This window comes from Ammospiza nelsoni, chromosome Z (genome assembly GCF_027579445.1).
Source record: "Ammospiza nelsoni isolate bAmmNel1 chromosome Z, bAmmNel1.pri, whole genome shotgun sequence".
NCBI lineage: Eukaryota > Metazoa > Chordata > Aves > Passeriformes > Passerellidae > Ammospiza > Ammospiza nelsoni.
This window is the reverse complement of record NC_080669.1, coordinates 2,372,531-2,391,969: the sequence shown is the minus strand read 5'-3', so window position 1 is coordinate 2,391,969 and position 19,439 is coordinate 2,372,531. Positions and strand designations below refer to the sequence as shown.

Below are 19,439 nucleotides of genomic sequence, written 5' to 3'. Positions count from 1 at the left end.
TTTAAGTAGGATTAAATAATTCTTTTTCATGTTTTTAATTTTTTTTTCACCGCAAATTAATTAGTGTATAATAAGGGCAGCTGGCTGGTCTCTCTGCTTTTAGGGTGAATGCTTTATGAAGGTGCAGGTGGTTGAGGGATGCATCTTCTCCCCCTGCCCATCTCCTTCAGCCTTCATGTCACCAAAGTTGTTTTCATAAACTGTGAATTTCTGTTCCTGACAAGGATTGATGGGCTAACTGTTAACATCAGAGAGTGCTGCATTATTTATACACACAAGGGCTGGGCTCCTTTTTTCAGGCTGTCCTCTGCTGTCAAGCAAGAAATTAAACTCCTCACTCAGGAAGCATGCAATATTTTGTTTCTGTGGGGTTTTGTGGGATCAAAAATACGTTATATAGAAGTTTAAAGTTCAGTAAACAGTGGCTGTAAAACTTCTACTCAACTCCCCACCACTACCTGCTTGTGGAAAGGAGCAATAGTTGTATATTCAGTACTTTATTGAAAAGCATGTGGCTTAAAAGTAGTTATGTGAACGCATGGAAAAGAGTGTGGTGGATTTGCAGAACAGTTTTTCTCTGAGTGCCTTTAATGAAAAAGATCCAGGTTCATTGGTTGAGTTGTTCATTATGTACAAAAAACTTCATATTTCTTAAAGAAAAATCCTGGGTATTATTACAGAGCAAATATATCAGCATTTCATTTGAGTTTTGCTGCATAATTTTTCCTGAGTTTGGAGAATTAGGGAAGGTTCTTAATTAAAATTATAATTTTGAGTTTGCATGGATCTCTTTGATTTTATTCTTTTTGTCATGCTGCTTTTTTTTACTTTTTTTGTTCTTAACCAGCCATAGTTCCCAAGCAGAGGATGGACAATTTGCTCAAGGATTAACTTGACCTCAAAATGTTATGAAGAAATGAGATAGGAGCAGAAAAATAATAAAAATAATTTTAAAAATCCCATGCATTTAGGACCCTTTGGTACTAAATGAAGCCCCAAAGGTTTATGTACTGTCTTCAGACACTTTTACACTTGAGAGGCCATGTAAAGAAAAGCACAAGGTCACTCAGACATAGGGAAGACAAACGTGAATGACTGTTTTCATTTGACATTGAATCTTACTGGAATCCTTTCAGAATATCTTAATAAAAGTGCAATAGTAATTAGTCTTTAGATTTTCTTTTCAAATAATTTAATTTTATCCTGGAGTGTTTGTTTAATTTGCAGAAATTTGTCAAATTACACAGTCTGTTACACAAACAGCATCTTGCCAATCACAATGGAAAGCCATCAGCAACAGAGCAGACTCCTGCAATATTTATTGTAAATTATATATTTCCTTTCTTGGGTTTATTTTACTCTTCCATTCACAAAATCTCCCAGGTGAAATTATAAAACCAATGTAGTGCTTAAAACTGTGTCACATTTTAATGGTAGCAAATCCCTTTATCAGTTGTGTTAAGACAAAATGCACCCATATCATCTTTTCTTACTAATAACAGAGCCTTCAAAATCAAATTCTGGTCATCAAACCCAGTGGAATGTATAACAAATTAGATTTCAATATTTCAGTATGAACGTGCTCTCAAGAGGCACAAAATGGAAATTAAGGAAGATTTTGTTGATTCAAAGGTGATATTTATTTTGTTCAGCACCATTTCACAGACAATAAACTATAAATAATGGAGATAACATTTTACACGATTTTTGAAAATTTAAGTTTCAACATTTACACAGCCTGGTACCTCCTCTTAAGTAGAATTGTGCAGCTTCTTATTTCTCTGACTGCATCATATTTGATTTTGTACTATGATATTATTTAACCATTGTTGTTTACAGAAGGACTTTTCCTCTTTAATCCTCATTAACATTATGTGAATGAGACAGGATAAGCTGTTTTTGCTTGGCTTTCTGTTTGTTTGGTTTTGGTTTCATTTGTTGGTTTTTTTAATTGTATGTTTGGTTGGTTGGTATTTGTTTGTTTTGTTTTCTTTGTTTGTGGTGATTTGGGGTTTTTTTTGGTCTTTTTTTTGTTTTTTTTGGTTGGTTTTTTTTTGCAGGTTTTTTGGGGGGATCTTTAAGTTACCTGTGCTTGCTTTCAATTTTTAATTTTTTTTTTTAACTCCTTCTCTTTAGATGTGTTCTTTATTCACTTTATGTCTGAGATTTCTGTGGTACAATGACATTACAAAAATTACACCACAGACTGACAGGCCAAGGTGGTGGGTCAAAAGAGCAATTAGTGCAGTTATTTCCTGAACATGGGAATAAATGGCTGTTAACAGAGGAGAACATCTGCTTTATTAGCCCCAAACTGCAGGTCAGGTCACTTTATTTCAGGCTGAAAAAGCCAACACGAATTTTCACGCAAATTAAAACCACGCAGTTGACTGTCCACACTTTGGTCATTTCAGGAGATTTCAGTTTCTGGAAATATAATGCAACATTTTGTGTGAATTCTGCTTGTCATTCAATGTAGAATTCACAAATTCAAAGAGCATTTTTGTCTTTTTGCCTTTTACGCCAATGGCATTATTGAAATCAGAATGACACCAAATCAGGAAATATGTAGCAAAAATATCCTCTCTCATTTTAATCAGAATATCCATGAGGATTTGCATACTAAGTGTTCCTGCTCCAGATGCTATTTAGTTTATTAATTTAATTAGAGGTATGGGAATACAGTTGTCAGAGAATTCATTTAATAGTAGCTGTTCTTTCACAACCAATTGCCTAATCCCCATAAAGTAATAAACAAGCATCCTTTGCTACCCCAATAATGCAACAAACGCACAAAATGAGAAGTCTTGGCTTATTTAGATTCAGTTAGAATATACCATTTACTGTTCTCAAAAATAGCTTTGCTTCTCCATCAGCTGGACAGTCTTTAAGACAAAACAATATCAAGTGCATGACAGCTCTCTGTGTCATGATGGCACCCTAAAGATGACAAAAAAACTGAACAAAACTGCAAATAACCCAGCAAACTACTGCACAGCTCCAGTTTTTCTGTGAAACTGATGCACAGAGTTTATAAAGGCATTTTCGTGCATCACCTACATTTCTTAAACAATGTTTAAATGTAAATTCTTACACCAAGGATTAATCTGGAATCCACATGCAAGAAAAGTGTGTAAATCCTGAGCTGTTTGCCAACAAAATAATCCAAAACATGCTGTAATTGCTGACGTTGTATTGATGACATAAACCAAAAAAATTTCCGTAAATCTCTTCAATTACATGGAAAAAACCCTGGCGATTTTCAATTAAAAAACCTCACAGAAAACAATGTACTTGTTCTCTAATAGTTGTCTACCTGTAGATCTTTCTTTCAGATGCATTTACTGCACAAAATACTGTTAATTTTTAATGCTATGCTAAGCAGCAGAGAGCACAAACGTGCCTTTAAAGATGAAGATTGAGATAGACAATAATATACGTAAATATAAGAGAAAATATCTGGGAAAAACTACCAAATTAAACCTGGCCAAAGCCTAGGGGATATTCTTTAGGGTTGCTTCCATTTATCCCAGTGGTGACAGAATGAAATCTGTAGATATCATGAAAGTCTTCAGGTTGGAAAAAATGAATAAATTGCTATTTGCTATTGTCTTTTGCGAATGGATTGAGTTTCAGACAAGCACATTTTATTGGGTGGAAGATTAGGGATAGATGATTACGTGGAGCTGTGCTGTTAAATAAATACAAAACTGAATCAGCCAAAAGTCATTCAAAGGACATAAGAGTTCGTCCTTTCTTTCTGTACTTAATTACCAAAAATCTGATGTGGTGAGAGCTTGGGGGTAATTTTTGGTGGCTTTTCTACAAAAAATATTGTTTTCCCTGTGCCCACAGCGGATGTGTGCGACTCCAACCCCTGCCAGAACGGTGGCATCTGCCTGTCAGGGCTCAATGACAACTTCTACTCCTGCGAGTGTCCCCAGGGTTTCACAGATCCCAACTGCTCCAGCCTTGTGGAGGTTGGTAAGTGAAAATTAAATTAAATTGCTGAAATGGCTCCAGTGGCCTGCGGCTGCTCAAGCAGCGATCTTGTCCGTGGTGTTCTGTGTGGTGGTGGTGGTGGTGATGCCTTGTTGGGGCTAAATTAATACAGAGGCCAGAATAGATAAAAATGAAAAGCATTTCTGTTTATTGAAGGGCCTTCAGGAACATTTTGGGCAGCCCCAGGGGCCTACACCCAAAAATGGACCCACAGGTTTTCACACTTTTATAAGTTTGGTCCATTTGCACATTGGGGGCTAATCTAACAATTCCAGCCTCAGGTAATGAAGTCATTTACCCCAAGTTTGCCCACCCAACTCCCTTTTGTTTGCATTTCTGGGCCCTGGGGCAGTGAGGTGCCCTTGGCTGCCAGGCCTGGAGAGGAATTGTTGTGTCTGCCCAGAATGGGACAGCAGCAGCTGACACTGAATGTGGAGTTTGGAGTTATGCACCAAAGAACTGCAGGATCACAAATACATGAAAAATATAAACACTAAAATCCCAAGGCATCAATGGGGTCTTTAGGTTGATCATTATTGGGGTTTTTAACCTTATATCTGTGTCATAGCCACCTCTATAATAAGTAACAGTTGAAAGCTATGTAATTAAGTTGAAATGGCATCTGCAGAAAATATAATTACTCAGAAAAGCCCAGTGGTCCACAAAAAACTCCATAATGGACTTCAACATCACCAACATTTTTCAAATATCAATTCTAGATAATTCTAGATAATTCTGTGATACTTCTACGTACCCTTCTTCAACCAGCACCCTTCAAATCTTCACTTCTGATAGTTTTATGCCAATGTTTGGAGTAAAGACTGATTTCTTATGCAAATTAAGAAACAGGACCAGCATAGGAGAAACCCAGAATAACACAAAGTGGTCACTTGCTTGAATTTCAAAATAACTATCCATTTGGAGGCTCTAATTAACGATGAGTGCATAGAGCACAAGTCAAATGTACTGAAATTTTGTGATGTGCACTTGACTCAAAGTAAACCTGAATTTGAGTGTTCGATCCAAAATATCCCAGAGGTCAGGCCTCCGTGTTAAGAAAAACTCAAGGAGAAAATGAGAATCTGAAGGAAAATGTAGACAGCTCACTGAAAGTTAATTGACCTCTTGTATTATCCCAAAGAAGGCACAAAAAGATGTTTACAGAGCAAAATGATGGAACTGTCACAGCTGGGCTCAACAATGCATCTGTCCTAAATATGTGTGCGTCTCATTTTAAATAATTAATTATTTAATTTAATAAATATTCTTTAAAAAATTATACAAAGTGAACCAAGGTTCACTGTTATGTGGATTAGGTCTCTGCCAATGGGTAAAGGGAGCAGAACTTAGTCCAGAAATAAAGGGCTGTTCTTTTTATGAGTTTTTTTGTTAATTTCCTTTTATGAAAATGTTGCTACTGCTATTTTTAGAGTGAATTCCAAGTGTCCGCAATGCAATTTTAAGGGAATTTGGATTTAAATTGATTCCTTTTAAGTTAAACTTTCTGCAAACAAATGGAGCTAGTTCCTGTGGGAGAATGATCAACTTCAGACACCAACTGCAATTTTTTTCTGATTCTAAAAAGTTGTTGTAGTTGGTTACCACCTAAAATTTAAGTTGCACAAGGAGGTGCTTGTTGCCCACACATGAAGCCAGGAAACACTTCCTCAAATCTTATTTTCCATCCCTTTTCCATAATTTTTATCAGTGCTTGAATTTATTCTATGGATATATGTCATGCTACCCTAAAACAGCATAGACAGGGCTTCACTTCAGGAAAATTTTGGATTTATTGTGTACTTTGCTGGCAGGAAATTGCATTGCATATGACTGGGAGGATGCCAAACATGACTGAATATGGAGGAAAAAAATCATGTTGTGATAATTGTCACTGTAATTAGCAGATGAGCATTAATAGGGCTTTAAAAAATACACATATACTTAACTAAAATCTTCAAGCACTTCACCAGAAACTCGGTTTGGTAAACAGACTAAAGCATAAGTAAATAACTTGACAATGTGTGGCAATCACAGCACTTACAGAAGCAGGACACTACATTTCTAATTTGCAATCCATGGGGAATATCTGCTGGACAACACTTGTTAAATAAAGAATCTATTTCATATTCCGACAGTAACTAAAATCCAGAATGTTAATTCAGTTCGGCTTTTTCTTGCTTGCTACATGTACGGAGTCAGTCTAGCCTTGTTAAAACCTTTAAAAATAGATTTTAAAATAATCTTTTATTTTTTTAGTAAAAGATCATTCTGCTTTTTGTAACCCTGTACATATAAGCCACTGGGGAAAAAAAATGGCATTTCAAGAAAATTATTTGATTTTTTTTCTATGAAAACAATGGTGATTAGTGTAAGCTGTTAGTCAGTCAGCTCAATTAATTCAAATACTGAAATGTTTAAAGTAAAATGATGTTGTAAGATGTGTCTAGAGGAGCCCAGGAGTGCAAGACCCTGAGTGATCACTTTTACTAAGAGTGTTTATTAGATGTATGAATTAAGAGGGAATGCCAGCAAAGGTTGCTTCTCTTTGGCTTTTTAATGAGTTTTTGCCCAAAAGCTAATCTCTTAATCCCTCATATCTCAAAAAAGCCTTCTTGACAATTTTCTGTGCAGTTGAAAACACTAAATTAAAAATTAGTGTTTAGGATGTCAGGGGGGTACCATGTAGGAAGAAAAGAGGAGGGTGAGGAAAAACACCCAAATACTCAAAAAAAAACCAACAGCAATAAAAAACAACAAAAAAAAAAAAAAAAAAAAAAAAAACAAACAAACAAACAAAAAAAACCCCCAAGAAACAACAACAAAAAAAACCAAACGATAAAACCCCACAAAACCAAAACAAAACAAATTTTAAAAAAAAGCAAAAAAAAAGAGAAGGGCCTGTGCCACTTCTCCCTCAAAAGGGCTGCGCAGAAAATTTTTTTTAAAAAAATTCACAAGCAGCTTGGTGTTGTCTGCATCCCCCTCATTAGAGACTTTGTGCAATGACAGGATGCACTGCTGAACTCGGGCACCTGCTGGGAAGTCATAAATTTTTCAAGGGACATACCTTGAACAGGAGGATTTTCACAGTAAAAGACAACAGGAATTTTACTTAATCATGCATTAATGTGGGTAAATAAAAGGCAGTCCCATTCAGACAGCAAGCCATGAACTATGCAGAGGGAAAAAAAAAATAGATGCATACAAGTACCCAGGAAGATCAAACATTTAGGTAGAAATCTTCCCTAAATAGACCAACAAATACTCCAGACAGTTTGGGAGCTTCATGGATTCTGCAGAATGCAACTTCCTTTATTACCTTAATAGACATAAAATTTAAAGTAACCTGTTATTCATAGTAATATCAATTTCAAGCTAATATGTTTAACTAATTATGTGGTTTTTTAAATTTACCCATGGAAAAAATATAACTTTTCTGCCATACTTCTTTTTTTACTGACACTGTAGCTTTGAGTCTGTCTAAACCAAAATTTATAAAAAATTCTTGTGAGAGTAATTTGCATATTTTAAATTGGTATTCCTATTCTGACCCTACTCTTTTCTTAATGGCAATCTCACTTTATTGCCTATGTGTATTTATATACCAAACTTGGTTGTGCTAGAAGATTTGAGATGAGGTGGTAGATCTGTAATATCACCCTATATGTGCAGGTTTTTCAGTGCTCTAACAGATTTTAAATATCTGATAAACTGGCAGAGGACAAGATAGAGAGAGGCAGGAAAAATGTGTGTTTTAGTTGTTTTCAGCACAGCACATCCTCCAGCGAGGTGAAAAAGGATTTGGCTAAACAGATAAAAGGTGATTATATCAAACATTCCAAATAGCAGGATGTTTTCCAAAGATAATAAGAACACTATGGTCCAAGATAACTCTTCAGCAGACTCCTGCCTACATATATGGAAATTAATTTTAACCTAAATTGAAACAAAATATTTTTTGATTAATTGATATTGGCATTGAAATGCATTACAGAGTAGTTGGCAGATTTTACATCTTTTAAATAACTCACAAGTCATTCTCAGGAATCATGTAAAATATCAAAATGCAATAAACAACAACTGTTACAGACAATTAATAGGAGTAATTAATTAATTCTGTTCAGGAGAACTCTTAATGTGCTGCCTGTCAACCTGGGCAACTAATTAGCCATGGACAGCACACGAGGGGATCTATAAAATGGCACTGGGGGAGTTTTCTTTGAAATAAAAACTGCTCCTGTTTCGTTTAGTGTGTGCATAAGGGAAAACATGGGGAGAAACACAACCTTAATGGCAAGAAAAAGTTTTTTCACTTCATTATGCCATAAGGCAAGGAGAGTGTGTTCCATGGGTTGTCCATGTTCACATTTGAAATCTGAGCATCCTAAAACTACTCGGTTTTGATCTTCCAAGTCTGAAATTCAATAACTGTCTGAGAGGATAAACTGGTGAACATGTTTAGTTTATTTAAGTGAAAAAAAAAAAATAACAGATGTCAAATGGGCTGCCAGCATCCTTTTGGAAAGTGTCTGTACCTTTTATGTCAGCACTCACTGAGAGGACCTCCTTATTGAAAAACATGGTGAAAAAAAAAAAAAAAAGCCTGCGTGCATTTTGGAAGGGTGGAAAGGCAAGTTAATGATCTTATGGTTAATGATCAAGGGGAGCTGGGTTTCAGTGCAGCATGGAGGCTGAGAGAAGGGAGAAGAGTTGAAAGGTGAGCCAGAGATGCCAGTCTCCTACAGCATCTTTATTCCTCCAAGTGATTAAGAAGTGATTGCGGGGTTCCTGGCTTGGCACATTGCAGTTTTCCATAACCACTTCAGTCTTCCCAATATCCAAAGTAAACTATTTCTTTGACAGCTGCTGTCTCCCAGCCAGAAACGCAGGAATCAAAGCAGTTCTTCCCTTTTCATGCTGTTAAATAAAAATTCAGTGAGATGGATTAGGCCTGGATCTGTGCTCTGATCTGTTTGCTTTGTGGCTTTATTTGCACAACCTAAGTCTCCACTTTTGCTTTCCTGACCCCTGCACTGACAGGACAAGGGCTTCTGAAAAAAATTAGTACAGATGAAAATCCTGTCACGCACTTCCTGCCAGTCTTGCAGATGCTTTTCAATGCCATGATTAGAAATGACTGAATGATTTCAAAGATGCTTTTGTAGCCTTTACAATGTGTGTTTTGTCCTTTCTTTAAGGAGGGTTGTTTGCACCACGTGTCAAACATGTGTACTAATGGATTTTCCAAGGTAGAAATAGTGAAATGAATCCACTCTTCCCAAAGAAATCCAGTTACTTACTGTCATGTGCAGGCAGTATGCAATTGACATGAAAGTATTCATCTCAGCTGTAAATAAAGTAGCCTGGAATAATGTAAATTACAGCACTGGCTCTCCCAAAATCAGAATAGTTGAAGATGTGAGGCGCTTGTGGAGGTCTGTAGCCTAACCCACCTCTTAATGGACAATCCAAGGGTGAAGGTTTCTCAGGGTCATTTCCAGCTGAGTTTTGAATATTTCCAGAGATGGAGACTTTACAGCTTCTCGTGGAAATCTGTGCCAGTGTTTGATCACCTTCACAGGCCAAAAAAAAAGCAAGGAAACAAATGGAAAAACCCCAAAAGCCCAAATATATTTAGGTGCAATTTTGTGAAAATATTTTTTTTTTTCGCATTGTGTTGTCACTGGGTACCACTGAGAAGTCCCTGGCTCTGGTGTCTTTATTTGTAATTTCTTCTCCAGGCTTGACTATTTGATTTTAGGGAAATAATCACATCCCTTGGCCTGCTGGCACTCCTCTCCTTAGTGCAACACAGTCCTTTGCAGATGGTCCAGGATATTGGGAAATAGCATGGACTCCAAATTTCAGCACCTATTGTCACTGCTTTGGGTGTAGTGCCACCCAAACTGGCTATATTTATTCCTATATTAGCCAAATTTTTGTAAAGCGACTTATTCACCATGTTTCTTATTGTCAAGAGGAAGACTTTACTACATGACTGTGAATTCTTCTTCAGTGAGCTGTTGTGCTTTTCTCTTGTTACTGATTCCTTATTTTAAAAAAATTCATTATTTGAAAAAAATTGCAAAGTCCATTGTTCTCCTTTTGCTGATATTCCCAAAAACCATTTCAATGGCTCTGTTGGTAACAGAAGATTCACATCAGAGATGAGGTGGGCCTGTGTTTATTTGAATTCAGCAAGAATAATCAGGTTCCATGGTTAAAGGGTAGTTTCTTCTGGGAAAAGAGCAAGAGAGAGGAGCAGGGAAGAGATTGAAAACTAATTCTTCCTTGCAGGTCTTCAGCATGTTGGGGCATTTCTCAGCACTCTATTCTGAAGCCTAAACCCTAGGGTTTCACGTTTCTGTTACACAGCAGTGTTTTATGTGGAATTAACTGCAAAACACATTTTTCAAACAGAAATTATCACATAATCAAGATGTTCTCATAGGTTATGGAGCCCTTGGTAAAAGCAATCAATATATATTAATAAAAATAATTTGAAAAATTAGGTCCTAATGTTTAGTTTTTGGGTAGCCTGGAGAGCGCATAATGCACAAAAATCTAAACTGAATGGTCTGAATGCATGCAAGCAGAATAGCTTGATAAATGGCATTGATTGCAGGGCAGAAAATGTTGTAAGTCATAATTTACAATATTTCTGCCCAAAAAATTGCCTTTGATGCTGATTGCCAATAAATCCGTTGTGAAAATAAGGTTTGGAGTCAGAATTAATGAAGAGTGTGCAAAACTGGGAGTTCACAGAGTCGTAGAATCCCAGGTTGGGAGGGACCTCAAGGATCACCTGGGTCAAGCTTTCTTGGCAAAATCATGGTCCAGGCAGGATGGGCCAGAGCCCTGCCCAGCTGAATCCTAAAAACGTTTAATGCTGGGGAATCCATCCCTTGCCTGGGGAGATGATTCCAGTGGCTGATGGCTTTGGGGAAAGTGATTCCTCTTGTGCCCAGTCAGCGCCCCTGGGACCCCTCAGCCCTGGGCCTCTCATGGGCTCCATGCACAAAGGGAGCCTCCCCCTCCTCTGTTGTCACAGACACCTCCCATGGAAAATCCTTTCCTTAGGATTGTTCCTCCTGAGAAGCTGGAGGCCTCAGGAACAACATGCAAACATTGATTATCTGCTGCTGTGGAATGCAACAGGTGCATCTGGGATTGGGCTCATGTGGTTGTTTCTAATTAATGGCCAATCACAGTCAGCTGGCTCGGACAGAGAGCCGAGCCACAAACCTTTGTTATCACTCCTTGCTATTCTATTCTTAGCCAGCCTTCTGATGAGATCCGTTCTTCTATTCTTTTAGTATAGTTTTAATGTAATATATATCAAAAAATAATAAATCAAGCCCCCTAAAACATGGAGTCAGATCCTCATCTCTCCCCTCACCCTTGCACCCCTGTGAACGCTGTCACACTCTGTGGCCACCCCTGAACCAGGGGAGCACGGGGTGAGGTGTCCCCTCATCCTCCTCCCTCAGGGCTGAGCAAACGCAGGTCTGTCAGCCTCATCCTCCTCTCCTCAGGGCTGAGCAAGCCCAGGTCTCTCAGCCTCATCCTCCTCTCCTCAGGGCTGAGCAAGCCCAGGTCTGTCAGCCTCATCCTCCTCTCCTCAGGGCTGAGCAAGCCCAGGTCTGTCAGCCTCATCTTCCTCCCTCAGGGCTGAGCAAGCCCAGGTCTGTCAGCCTCATCTCCTCTCCTCAGGGCTGAGCAAGCCCAGGTCTCTCAGCCTCATCCTCCTCTCCTCAGGGCTGAGCAAGCCCAGGTCTGTCAGCCTCATCCTCCTCTCCCCAGGTCTGTCAGCCTCATCCTCCTCCCCTCAGGGCTGAGCAAGCCCAGGTCTCTCAGCCTCATCTCCTCTCCTCAGGGCTGAGCAAGCCCAGGTCTCTCAGCCTTCCTTCCCCCCAGTCAGATTTCCCAGCCCTTGGATCCTCTTTGTGGCCCTTCCCTGCAGCCTCTCAGCCTGGCCAGCTCTGTGGGGCACAGCAGGGACCACACCCGGGCCCGGGGCTGCAGGAGGGACCCAACAAAAGCCGAGCAGAGTGGGGAGATGACTTCCTCACCTCTAATTTGCCCCTTTTGGTGTCTCTTTGCGTGAAGGATCCTGCAGTTAATTCCTTCCCCATCTTTGTGTCCCTCTGCTCCTCAATGTCCTTGTGCCTCTTGTGCTGTGGAGACCCAGAGCTGGACACGCCACTGCAGATGTGTCCCTTTGCTAAGCAAAGAGAAGGATCACCCACACTCACCTGCTGCCAGTGCTCTTCCAAACACATCCCAGAATGCTGCTGGCACTTGTGAAAAAGGGGATTAATATTCTGCTGGGTTTCACCAGAATATTTCTTTTATAAAGCATTTTGTAATACATGACAGACCTTAAAAAGCCTACATGGTACCACTGGTCAATGTGACCATGCACAATGTTTGTGGGTAGTGAAAATTTTAAAACCTGAATGAGAAATGCTCTGTTGAATGAACCCCATGCTGGAATTCATTTTCCTATTTTTCTGCCTGCAATTTTTTTTTTATTTGGAGGGTGCAAACTGGCAAGGTCACACACTAGAGGGTAAGCAGTTGTCCACTCTAAAGGAGATTTTATGTATTTTATTAATCTAATTAAAAGGGCAAATGGTAAACATCCAGCCCCTTGTTGGTAGGCCTACTGCTCAGGATGGGACCTTGCAAAGATAAACAAGGTTTGTGAGCATGGGTTTATTTGCCAAAACACATCCCCAGCCCCTGGTTCAGTTGGAGGGATGAAGGACTCAGCAGTGCATCAGATTTTGGTTAAAAGCTGCAACACTGATGACAAGATTTTAATGTACAAATACTCAGAAAAGCATGCATACAGGTCATGGAGGACTGTGACAAACTGAGGTGTGGGCTTTCCATCCAGGTGTTATTTAATTGAAAATTCCAAGTGCACAGAGCCTGCTAAAGGCAAGGTGCTACAGAAACAAGATTTACACCTGCCTGGGTTGTGTGTACTGGAAGGGAGGCATCTCTGCTGAGCCAGAGCCATTTCCATGAGGTTTTGCCCTGTTTTACTGGGTGAGGAAGAGAAGGGTAAAAAAAAACAAAACCAGAAGAAAAAAAAAAAAAAGAAAAGAAAGGGAAAAAACAGCGTTTTCCCCAGAAATATGTTGCATCTAAGGCCTTATATATTTTTTAAACCAGCTTCAAAAGAAGCAGGTAGAATAAACTAGTTATGTTTTGTCAGATCTGCCAGTGGAATAGGCTGCACATAAAAACCTGGAGAGCTCATGCTGACAGACAGGGGAAAATTGCTCTTTGGATAGGTGCTCTTAGCATTGTCTGGAAAGAGAAGTGTTCAGATAATTCAGCTTTGGTGGGCAGCAGCTGCATTGGGTTGAAACAGCAGAGCACATGACACACCAAGATCTAATGAAATAAATATTCTGGTACACAATGTCCTGCACATTTTCACATTCATGAGTGCCTCTGGAGTGGTCCAGAGAACTGCTGACACAGCTGTTGGGCTGCTTCTTGTGATGTTCCATGTCATGTTGACTTTGTTCTTTGGTGTCCCTGTCCTGGTGTTTAAAATCGTTCTCTAACCACTTTAAAATTTACTATTATTATTACTACTATTACTATTATTATTATTTTATTTTTATTATTTTATTGCTACTTTTATTGTTACTGTTATTGCTATAATAATTATATTTTAATATTATTATTGTTATCTTTATTAAAACATGGAAACAATATCTATCTTTTTGTTCCTAAACAATTGTTACTGCCTTTACGACAGCTTTCCTTACCAGATAATTTTTTTAATATATGCCATTATCACTGACAAATAGTAGAGGTCTTCAGGTTACTGTCCAGTTCCAGAAAATTAATTATTGCAGGATTTTTTTAGTTTTGAAATACACCGCTCATTAGGTATTATTAATTCTTATGGATTAGAGATCACTAAGTATCATAATGATTAGGATTAATTACTATTAATAATTAGGATTAATTACTATTTGGTTTTGTCAGCAATGGTAGTAGCTTTATTTTCCTGTTCCTTTTGCTTCTTGGCTAATGCAAAGTAAACAGTTTTGGTGGTTTTTAAGAGACCAGACAACATAATTTCTGATAACATTTTGACTCAAGAAATGTTCTTGAAGCGCTGCCTCTGTTTGTTTTCCCATTTTATATAATATAGTTTTCTCCTGGATTTTTATGTAGAAGGATGTGACTCAACAGTATGGAAGCAACTTAGTAAAAATAAAAATGCCAGAAGGAAGCTGATCCTTTAGCTGAAAAAGCAAATTGGCCTTTAATGAGATGTTAATTCTGGCATCCTAGGAGATTCAGATTAGAAGATTTTATACTTCTTAGGAAAAAATGATCAGATGGAAAACCTGGTGGTGTTGAACTTAATGCAAGCTCTAAATGGAATTTGGTTCCAGAGTAAAAGAAACACAAATTAAAAGCTGAATATTGGATCCAGAGACAGATGGGCATTATTGTTGTTTTTTCCTTTCCCTCTTTAAGTTTTTTACCAGAATGTTTTTTTCCAAAACTAGTTACATAAATGGCTCATTAAGCGGAGCAATGTACATCATATTTTGGCATCACTTTTTCTTACTTTTTCTCTCCATGAATGTTTACTTGTTTTTAAGTAATGAATTAAGGAAATACATCTTTGCCACTAAAAAATATAGATACAGTAGTTCAGCTTTTGCTTTTCTCCATAATAAAAAACCTTCTTTTTAGAAGCAGAACAAGAGTACCCAAATGTTTCTCCTAACAAATTAAATGTTTCTAACTGGGTAAAGTTGCTATTTAGTAGCTCAGACATTTCTTTTCACTGCATAATTCTCTGATCTGATTCCTTTCTATGCTTATTCCTTTTTTTAAAATTTAAAATCTCTGTTAAGTCACTTGCTTAAGGGTCTTTGGTGTTCATCATCCAGATGCAAAATTCCCTTAAGCATTTAAAAGACTGTAGAACGATATATCTGATCTCTTAGTTTTTTTGGGTTTTTTTCAGTTCCAGAATAATAAATGGACTTCTTGAAGATTTTAAACTGGAATAGTTAAAACTAGTATTGTCTTGAGCAAATAAACCTTATTCTTTAGTGTATTGAGGATACTGAGCACTGTAGCCCACTACTGCTCTTCTAAAACCTCTACAGTTTTATATGAATATAGAATTATGCTGATATGGATCAGAAGAGGCTTTTTAACTTTTTTCAGCAAGGAATTAATTTACTCCAAAAATCACATTTTCCTAAGGGGAATAACTAAGTTATTTAGTTCTTGAATGGTTTGTTGTTGTTTCTTTTTTCTTTATTTTTTCCCCCAAATATAAGTGTAATTACAGGAACTCCATAAAAGTCTATGGCTGAATTTTTTTCCTATTAGGCTATAGAATTAGTTCATATTTTGTTGCAAGGAATAAAAAAAACCAGGGGAATTATATAGGAGATAATATAATAAAATAGAATTTAAAAAATAGTTAGCTATGAAAATTATCAGTCAAAATCACAGGAAGAAACATGCCAGAGGGATGTTCACTTTTACTACCCCATTTCAGGATTTTAGTTTCTGTCTGGATTTATTGCTGTTTAGCCAGATGGGCCTGTGCTGTACCTGTTCTTGTCAGGTGTTAATGACAAGGCTGAAATACCCCCACTTTTCCTCCTTCATTTACCCAGTAAATTATCTGGGATGGCTCTTTTGGGGTGAAAAGGCACTGCATGCCACGTGCCCATCTTTTTGTGCATTCATGGGTGATGAGGATAATAAGGACTTGAGTGAAATCCTGACTGAAGCATATGAATAATTCAAATTATAGATACTGATTTTGAGAGGGGTTTTTTTTTCAGGTTGTATCACAGGTGTACAGCTTTCTCCTACTTGATGATGCTATAAATTAATGATTAATAATAACTAATTTATATTTATGTTATATTAATGACCAGAATTATTAAGGCATGAGGTTTCGTGCTGACTTATGGTTGCAGAGCTGGTATTTCATGTGCATTACTTGAGCTGAACACCTGCTTGAGAAACTGACATTGTAGAGTCAATATATTATTCCCTATGTTAGAAGAAATTAATCAATGAGATTGAAATTAATGTTTCAGCTGCTCCCCCGTGGCTATATCTGTAATATTAGAATGCTAATTTGAGGCACAAACTCTCAAGTTATCTATACCGTCTTCACTTTGAAACATGCACTGGAATGGCAACACTCTAAATCAGGGAATTATGAAGTCTGGAAAATTGAAAAGGTTGACTTGGACATGAACTAAATTTTTTGTCCCTGAAATTAGGAAAAGAGTGAGGTAGAATTCAAGACCATCACGATTTGGCAAAATCACACTTCAGCTTCCTTGTTATTTATGATTCTGTTCAGTTTATGTGTCACTTCATGCATAATTGGTGCAAATATATGTAGTTCCACTCTTCTGATCTATGCTTTTGACAGATATCTAATTCCAATCTTCATGAACGCATGCAAGGTTTTATTTTATTTTATTTTTTTTTTCAGATGGATGGGTATGAGACATGCATATACAATCTGCTTTGTTTGCCTGTCCATATCCACAGTACTCTGAGCATAGCATCACAGAACAATTTGGGTTTGGAGGGACCTGAAATCCCATCCAGTGCCAGGGCAGGGACACCTCCCATTGTCCCAGTGTCCAGCCTGGCCTCGGGCACCCTGTGCCAGGGCCTGCCCATCCTCACAGGGGAGAAATTCCTCCCAATATCTGGCCCAAACCTCCTCTCTGTCGGTTTGAAGCCATTCCCTGTGCCCTGTCCCTCCAGCCCTTGTCAATTGTCTCTCTCCGTCTTTCTCATTGGTTCCTCCAGGCCCTGCAAGCCCACACTGAGGTCACCCCAAATCCTCCTCTCCAGGCTGAACGATCCAAATTCTCCCAGCCTTAACGGTGCCCTGCAGTCACCTCCTAACAGACTAACAGAAATGGTCAAAATATCCTGTAATATTTAGTTTTGCCATCTTCTGCATTGACAGCAGGATACAAAAGCTCAGACTCCAAATCCTCATGGAGATGCTTCACATATTGCATTTCCATTCACAGACAATTCTTCCTGGCCCTTTCCCTTTGTATCCACACAAGCATAGGATATTGCAGAAAGGTGTGTCCTCTGGGTAAAGCAAATTTTTGCTGACTTTATCCAGCAAAAAAGATCACAGAAAGGAGTTACAGGGCTTGCAGATATTTATCCTGCATAGGATCCCACACTCTAGAAGACGGGTTGGGAGTGATGTGCATGTGGATTCAGAGTTTCAGAGGGGAAGTCCAAGATAGATATCTGTGAATTCCAGAGTCTTTTCTCTAAATCCCAGCCAGTATTTTTTGTAGCTCCTCATGGCTTTGAACAGCAATAATTATTTGGCTTCTGCTGACTCTGTTTACTCAACTGGTCCTTCTAAATGCAGGTGTAGGGAAAACTGGAAAGGAAAGAACAACTGCTGCTGTGGCAACTGCCTTGGAAGGAAGAGGAAAGAAGTTATTTATCCTTCTAAACATACTTAGGAGTTTTCATGTAGTCTGATGTGTTTCACAATGCAGACAGAAACAGGGCAGAAAAAAAATTCTCATTTGTTGGTGATGCCTTTGTCTCATTTCCAATATAGACTGGAAGCAGCTTCAGCTTCAAATGCAAATTTAAAGTCAAAAATTGGTTATGAATGAATGTTCAATATCCATTATAAAACCAAACCAACAACAGCAAAACAAACATCAACAAAAAGAAAAAAGCAAGAAGATAAAACAGTATGTCAGTCCCCAGACTGTCAGATATGTTGTTGCAAAAGCCATCAATGGGGAGGTGACAAGAAATGATGTACCTGAAGAAAGGGTAGCATGTGATTAGAAATATGCTGAAGAACTGAGATGTTTTATGTCCATCTCTTCTCCAACGTGATACTAACATATCATTATGTTGTCCATATTGTCATTAAAAACATTTCTTGTTTCCTAATTTATTCAGCAGTTGCAGTGACTAGAGCTTTAGAAAGGGTGAAAAGCTCAGTTCCAACAACTTGCATTTAACAAAGATGAAAATTATATTCTCAGTGAGAACCTAAGGTGAGCATTGTGGGACTCAGCAGAATATACTTGTCCAAGTATTAATGGTGATTAAAAGACATCATAAAACACTGCCACACCATTTTCAGATTTTCCAAACCATGTTTTGAGATTAGTTCTGCACATAAAAACCATGCTCTTGTGGCAGGTGTGTTTTCTCCTACATTAACCAGCTTTCTCCTGTTGGCACAGTACAAACTGAAAATATTCCTACTGTGACAAGGAGGAGTTTTCACCATTATTAAAGATTATTAAAGATTCTTAACTAGATCTTAGATACACCTGAGGAAAAGTTCTGAGAAGTTTTTACAGCCCTTTGTTAGAACAAGATCTGCCTTTGCACGGGCAGTGATGACATCAAGGCTGGCAACAGAACCCTTGTTGTGGATAAAGACTTAAAACCCTGAGAACCCAGTAAGAAAAATATTTTTTAAGGGCTAAATCTCAGTGTATTATATTACCATTATCTAGAAATATAAAGAATCCAGTTCATATCAAGTATCCAGTTCTGACAAACCCAATTTGAATTGACAGTAAATCAAACAAAAATCACTTTTTGAAGCTGTCTTGGTTTTTCTCCATGTGTTAAATAAGATGAGGGCTGTAAGGGTGTGAAATAACATGAAGACAGATGTATGCCAACATATTCAAGTACAAATGTAATCTTGCTGCAATTGAGAGAGAGAAGCGTGTCTTGATTAAAAATTCCTATTACTTTCCTCTCCTTCTCAGGCAGGTCAACTTTTTAATCATCAGCTATATTATTCATTATGAACAGCCTAATGAGGCCAGAATTTGGTCCTTTAAGATTCATTTTTGCAGATAGGAAAACTGCGCTGTCAGTGTCATTTGATTTATTCAAAAATATGACTGAATGGGCTGTAATTTATAAGGGGAACGATGACAGTCATAAAAAGAAAATATTTAATTTCAGCTTCTGCTTTTCCTGGCATGAAATAAGAAACATCTGCAGTAGTCGTTAGCTTGTAGCTGAACAATACATTAGCCTAAGTCAGCAACAAAAGTGAGCAGTGGATTAACTTTGTCCTCACTGGTGGCGACTTTGGGATCAGTTTTATTTATATTAGAACAACAGATCCTGACCAATGTAGCATGAACAAAATAAATAATTATATCAGTTGAATATGGTGGTGGATGCTTCTGAAACACCCGAGCCTTCATCACTTGCCCTCTCAGGTGGGAGGAAACCTGAGCAGTTTAAAAGAATCAGTAACTCAAAATAAAATAGATTAATTGTGGTTCAAGCATTGCAATGAAAAATAAGTGAATGCCCAAAGACCAGGAAACAAAAAATTTACTAAAATAGGGAATGTAAATATTTAACTA

At 38.0% G+C, this 19,439-nt stretch overlaps 1 protein-coding gene across 2 annotated transcripts in view; it reads left to right on the top strand.

The window, feature by feature from the left end:
- The window catches only part of EDIL3 (EGF like repeats and discoidin domains 3), a 243,026-nt gene that overhangs the window by 64,100 nt on the left and 159,487 nt on the right, over positions 1 to 19,439 (top strand). For both annotated transcript variants that reach the window (XM_059492968.1, XM_059492967.1), the window contains exon 2: positions 3,856 to 3,984. In XM_059492968.1, coding sequence (XP_059348951.1) covers positions 3,856 to 3,984 — 129 coding nt within the window. The remainder of the gene's footprint in view (positions 1 to 3,855; positions 3,985 to 19,439) is intronic.